The 6,741-nt window shown below is 45.8% G+C and overlaps 1 protein-coding gene across 1 annotated transcript in view; it reads right to left on the bottom strand.

The window, feature by feature from the left end:
• The window catches only part of adgb (androglobin), a 69,524-nt gene that overhangs the window by 37,181 nt on the left and 25,602 nt on the right, over nt 1-6,741 (bottom strand). Inside the window, 4 exon segments of the mRNA XM_061241587.1 lie at nt 1,391-1,477; nt 2,385-2,448; nt 2,949-3,105; nt 4,665-4,707. Of these exon segments, the coding sequence (XP_061097571.1) occupies nt 1,391-1,477; nt 2,385-2,448; nt 2,949-3,105; nt 4,665-4,707 (351 nt within the window).

Below are 6,741 nucleotides of genomic sequence, written 5' to 3'. Positions count from 1 at the left end.
GGAGCGTTTAGGAGCGTTTAGCAGATAAAGACCCTGTTGCATTACCAGCCCGGGGAACGGCAGAGACAAACGATCTCCACACACCGTACATGCTGAGGCTTTGAAGGGCCGCCTCCAGAGATCTCTCTCTCTTCCCCTCTCCCTCTGTCTCTCTTCCCCTCTCCCTCTGTCTCTCTTCCCCTCTCCCTTTCCATCATGATTGCAGGAAACATGAATAAAATAGACTGCCTGAATCTCTCCGTCATCCAGCGGCGTTTTACATGCACCCCGACACACCAAGAGCGTTTAAAAAGGTAAACGCTCTGTCAATACCACAACCCCCCCTCCCTGTGACACCCTGACACATGCACACACACGCATACACATACACACACATGCATGCAAGCACACACAAGCACGCATACACATACACACGCATCCACACACATGCATGCAAGCACACACACACAAGCACCCACACATATGCACAAACAAACACAAACACATACAAGCACGCACGCACGCACGCACACACACACACACACACACACACACACACACACACACACATCTACACAAATGCATGCAAGCAAACACACAAGCACACACACACACACACATACACAAACACACTCACATCCACACACACACGTGCACAAACACGCACACACACACACAAGCACACACACATACAGGGTATCTGCAGCCATGCATGTCTCTCAATCTTTCACACAGTATAACGTGATGACATTTTCCACAGTACGATAGCCTCTCAGACGGTATTTGTCATTAAAATGTCATTATTTGCATACAGCAGATTTATTACATTATCATCTCCATAGATAATATATCACCTCAATGTCTGCATTACACACCATCTTCATAAAGCACAGGTGTGAGTCTTAAACTGCAGCAGGCAGTGCCAGCTGAGGTGTTAGGGTCAGGGTGTAAGGGTATTACAGTTAGGGGTTAGGATAAAGGTTAAGGGTTAGGGATAGGGTTATGGTATTAGGGGTTAGGGTATTAGAGGTAGGGGTTAGGGGTTAGGGTAAAGGTTAGGGTGTTAGGGATAGTGTGCTAGGGTAAAGGTTTGGGGTTAGGGTTAGGAATAGGGTGTTAGGGTTAGGTGTAGGGGTTAGGGTTAGGGATAGCGTGTTAGGGTTAGGGTTAGGGATAGTGTTAGGGTTAGTGTGTTAGGGTTAGGGTCAGTGTTAGGGTTAGGTGTAGGGGTTAGTGTTAGTGTTAGGGTTAGTTGTCGGGGTTAAGGTAAAGGTTAGGGTGTTGGGGTTAGGTGTAGGGGTTAGGGTTAGGGATAGCGTGTTAGGGTTAGGGTTAGTCTCAGGGTTAGTTGTAGGGGTTAGGGTAAAGGTTAGGGTGTTGGGGTTAGGTGTAGGAGCGGGGGCGTTCGTACCTGCATGGGCCCTGGAACAGGGGCGACAGAGGAGGCCTGCTGCTTGGCTGTACCCGGCAACGCTGCAGTCTTAGGCACAATGCCATTCTGACCAATCAAACACAAGCACAAACAGCAATGGCCAATCAGTGCATTCAGCGCAGCACGCCACCCCTCACCGGTGGCGGCTGAGGTCAGCTCTGCTGGCAGAATGCCCGCAGAAGATCATCAGCTCTTTTTCAGCTCACACATTTCATTTCTGTTAATTTGCCAAATTGAAATGCCGTTTAACGAAATGTTTGAAAACATCTGCGTAAATCACTTCGGATAAGAGCATCTGCTCAATGCCAATTGAGTTTATTTATTAATTAAGTGGAAGTGATGCCATGGATGCGCCCAAAAGGGCACTCGGCACTACGAGTGTTCCCAGAGAGACAGGAGTCTGGTTCACACGAGAGTTCCCAGAGAGAGAGAGAGGAGTCTTGTTCGTACGAGAGTTCCCAGAGAGACAGGAGTCTGGTTCATACGAGAGTTCCCAGAGAGAGAGAGAGGAGTCTTGTTCGTACGAGAGTTCCCAGAGAGAGAGGAGTCTTGTTCATACGAGAGTTCCCAGAGAGAGAGAGAGGAGTCTTGTTCGTACGAGAGTTCCCAGAGAGAGAGGAGTCTTGTTCGTACGAGAGTTCCCAGAGAGAGAGAGGAGTCTTGGTCATACGAGAGTTCCCAGAGAGAGAGAGAGGAGTCTTGTTCATACGAGAGTTCCCAGAGAGAGAGAGAGGAGTCTTGTTCATACGAGAGTTCCCAGAGAGAGGAGTCCAGTTCATACGAGTGTTATGACAGCAAAACATTTTAAATAGCATAAATGGTTGAATCAATATCTTGCATCTACATCTTAACATCATAATATCTAAACTAACACTTTAATATAATTAATATCATCAAGATAAAATAGTAAATTAAGAGCCTGGCCGGCTCCTGGCTTGCCTTTGAAACAGCGGTCACAGACACTGAACATTACCTTCCCCTGGGTCTTCTGGGCCTGGTATGTGTACGTATTTGGCTTGTGAAAAATCAGCAGTGTCCTGAAAACATAACGACACTCAGCATCAGACCTGGGCGAAATACATAACTGTTTAGTATTCAAATGCTTTGCTACACAGAGCTTGGTGTATTGGAACATGTGGAATTGCATTTTGTTACATTACAGTTATTTATCAAAGTGACAATTAATTAGACTAACCAGTTGACAGCCCCCACCTAGGGCAATGCAGGGTTGAGGGGATTGCTAAAAGGCTCAACAGTCAGGCACTTTAGCCACTAGCCTATAGGCTTCCCCTGTTTAAATACATTCAAAAAGTGCTAACCCTGCCATCTGGTCCTCTTGGCTAGCTCAACTACTCCAGGCAAGATCAATCAAGCACAGAAAAGTATTTGATTCCAACGCAGTCGCATATTTGACCCAGGTCAGTGCACATCCAGGAATTTCAGTATATTAATTGCACATATACTATAGATATACCATTACACACACACACAAAGTCTCAAAGTAAACAGGATAACGGGGTTGACACAGCAGTCTTACTGGAAACATTTGCACAAATCGTCCAGGTCAATCCAGGCTTCTCGAAGCTGGTGCCTCTCAGGCCCAGAGGTCTCCTGGGATGTCTCGGGCGGGGGACTGGCCCCGCTGCCGGGTTTGGGTTTCTCCGTCCCGTTTGCCGTTTCGGGGACTTCCTGGTCTGCGAAGCGTGAACACACAGAGTATGTTGATCATAGAGAACCAATCACAAACGTGAGCTCTGACAAACACGCAGAGCGTCGGCCAATCATTGCTGGGGTACACCCCCCCCCCCCCCCCAATAACACAACATGATGATGAACTGAATCATTTCATATCACAAAGCAACGGGATGACATTCAATTTACACATGCTCAATTTCCAATTTTCCAGTTACTGTAGAATTCACTAGAAATCATAATTTCACTGCTGTTCCTAAAAAGATCCTTCCAAATGGGCATGCCCTTGGTCATCGAAAGCATTTTAACCCCCCCTCCCCCTCCAATATACAGAATACAGTTAGGCCCCTTGCACAGCGCCATCCGAGTGATCGTGATTTCCCAGCAGCCTTTAGTGTTTCTCGTCTTACACTCTGCTTTCTGTGTGTGGTGGGTGATGTCACTGGAAACGTAAGTGGACAGAACAGGGCCATTTAGCGAGAGAGCTCAACAGGGCAGTGTGAACGGAGACCGGGAACACACTCGCCCTTCAAAACCTCCACAGCAGAGACAAACACGCCAAAGAAAGATCATTTTATACTTCTATTTTAATTACTGCCACGCCACACCACGCCAACACCAACACAAACTGCAGCCGTTACCTAGCAACGAAAGAACCCGCCTCGCGGTTCAAAAGGAAATGTAACTGTCATTCGGTCGGTCAGGTGCAGACAGACAGAGCGCTTATGTAACGCTTATGTCGCTGTCGGAGACAGGAGGCATTGTGGGAAAGGAAGGGCAAGGTCATCGGGCGTCACAGTCTGTTCCTGAGAGCGATGGGTTACATAACCTCAACGCTCAGCCACGTACACTCACACACACATACACACACATACACTCACACACACGCACACATTATACACACACGCACACACATACACACACACACTCACACACATGCACACACACACACACACGCACACATTATACACACACGCACACACACACACTCACTCACACATACGCACACGCGCACGTGCACACACACACACACGCACACTGCACACACACACACACACACGGGTTTAAAGTGAAATGCCCAGCTCACAATCACATGCGTCAACACTCTTAATTCATCTGATGTTGTCAGATCAGGGCGTCTTCATTTGCCCTGTTTTTCCCAGAATTCCAAGGCTCAATGAAAGCATGTCTCCGTCTTACAGTAACAGAATAATAATTTTAAATAAAACTCAAACGGGGCAGGAGGTGGGGTGTGGGAGTGGGTGACACTGTATTTTACAGCCCGTTAATGACCTAGTATTTACTGCGTAAGTATACAGCTACCTGTGTAATTATTTTGATTCCAGTGGTAAGTACTATGAAACAAATTCAGCACTGTAAGTACCATACGCAAGTACGTAAATATGTTTTACAGCCCGTTTCATAGTCCCTACCTCTGAAATCGAAGTAGTTACCTAATAAGTACCTGGTACTGACCCAGTAAGTACTGACCCAGTCATTAACAGGCTGTGAAAAGAAGCGTTACCGGAGTGTGTTTTGGACCGGACACGGGCGATCTCACCGTTGGCGGTTCCGTCGCGGTCGGTCTTGTCCTCTGCGGTCACCTGCGCAGACAGAGTGAGGGATTGGAGCATGCACAAGCTGGAGAGGCAACCCTGCATCGATTCCCCCAGACTGAACGGTGAAATAACACACACGAGGGTAATGACCGTATTTACGCCCCAGTGAAATCTGAAATACACTCAGCTGTCTATTATCTGGGTGGGGGGCAGTGAGTATACAGCCGTGAGTGAGTATTATGTTAGCGGTTTTATGTTTGAACGCAATTCACACCGGGGACCATTAGCAGACGCAAACCTTTTAACACACGCTAAAACCAATAATATGACCAATGATTGGTCATGGTAGTTATTTCGCACCAATCATTGGTTGTGTTATTATTTTGTGCGTGGTAAAGGTCTTAGTAAATCTTAGTACACCCTAATCCTCAGGGAGGGCAGCTCTGAGAGAAAAGAAAGAAATTGTTGATGGCATGATCAATATTACACAACACAAACCCTTTCACTTCAAAATTTCAAAGTCTGTAAATGCTCACACACACAGCACTCAGTCTTCAGTATGATTTTGTGAACCCTGAAAAAGCTCTGAAATCCACAGCTCAAAATGACGCAGTACAGTGTGAGAACAGCTGGCTTTTTACCGCCCCGGAGCATGGTTCTGGGTCACACCTGTCCGCTGCGGTACCGGGTCACACCTGCCCACTGTGGGCCTGTGAGGGCCATCCAAAACCCGCTCCCCCTCCCCTCGCCCCCCTGAGACAACCGTGAGCTGATTTTCCCACAAAAACACAAACCGGCAACAACAACAAACCTGTTAAAATGTACAACCCAGAGGACCTCCTTAACACAAACAACCAACAACAAACCTGTTAAAATGTACAACCCAGAGCACCTCCTTAACACAAACAACCAACAACAAACCTGTTAAAATGTACAAACCAGAATGCCTCCTTAACACAAACAACCAACAACAAACCTGTTAAAATGTTCAAACCAGAGCACCTCCTTAACACAAACAACCAACAACAAACCTGTTAAAATGTTCAAACCAGAGCACCTCCTTAACACAAACAACCAACAACAAACCTGTTAAAATGTTCAAACCAGAGCACCTCCTTAACACAAACAACCAACAACAAACCTGTTAAAATGTACAACCCAGAGCACCTCCTTAACACAAACAACCAACAACAAACCTGTTAAAATGTACAACCCAGAATGCCTCCTTAACACAAACAACCAACAACAAACCTGTTAAAATGTACAACCCAGAGCACCTCCTTAACACAAACAACCAACAACAAACCTGTTAAAATGTTCAAAACAGAGCACCTCCTTAACACAAACAACCAACAACAAACCTGTTAAAATGTACAACCCAGAGCACCTCCTTAACACAAACAACCAACAACAAACCTGTTAAAATGTACAACCCAGAATGCCTCCTTAACACAAACAACCAACAACAAACCTGTTAAAATGTACAACCCAGAATGCCTCCTTAACACAAACAACCAACAACAAACCTGTTAAAATGTACAACCCAGAATGCCTCCTTAACACAAACAACCAACAACAAACCTGTTAAAATGTACAACCCAGAGCACCTCCTTAACACAAACAACCAACAACAAACCTGTTAAAATGTACAACCCAGAGCACCTCCTTAACACAAACAACCAACAACAAACCTGTTAAAATGTACAACCCAGAGCACCTCCTTAACACAAACAACCAACAACAAACCTGTTAAAATGTACAACCCAGAGCACCTCCTTAACACAAACAACCAACAACAAACCTGTTAAAATGTACAACCCAGAGCACCTCCTTAACACAAACAACCAACAACAAACCTGTTAAAATGTACAACCCAGAGCACCTCCTTAACACAAACAACCAACAACAAACCTGTTAAAATGTACAACCCAGAGCACCTCCTTAACACAAACAACCAACAACAAACCTGTTAAAATGTACAAACCAGAGGACCTCCTTAACACAAACAACCAACAACAAACCTGTTAAAATGTACAAACCAGAGCACCTCCTTAACACAAGGCAGCGGTGTTATTCACG

Source organism: Conger conger, chromosome 5 (assembly GCF_963514075.1).
Source record: "Conger conger chromosome 5, fConCon1.1, whole genome shotgun sequence".
Classification (NCBI taxonomy): domain Eukaryota; kingdom Metazoa; phylum Chordata; class Actinopteri; order Anguilliformes; family Congridae; genus Conger; species Conger conger.
The sequence above is the reverse complement of the archived record's forward strand: the minus strand, read 5'-3'. Positions and strand labels throughout refer to the sequence as shown.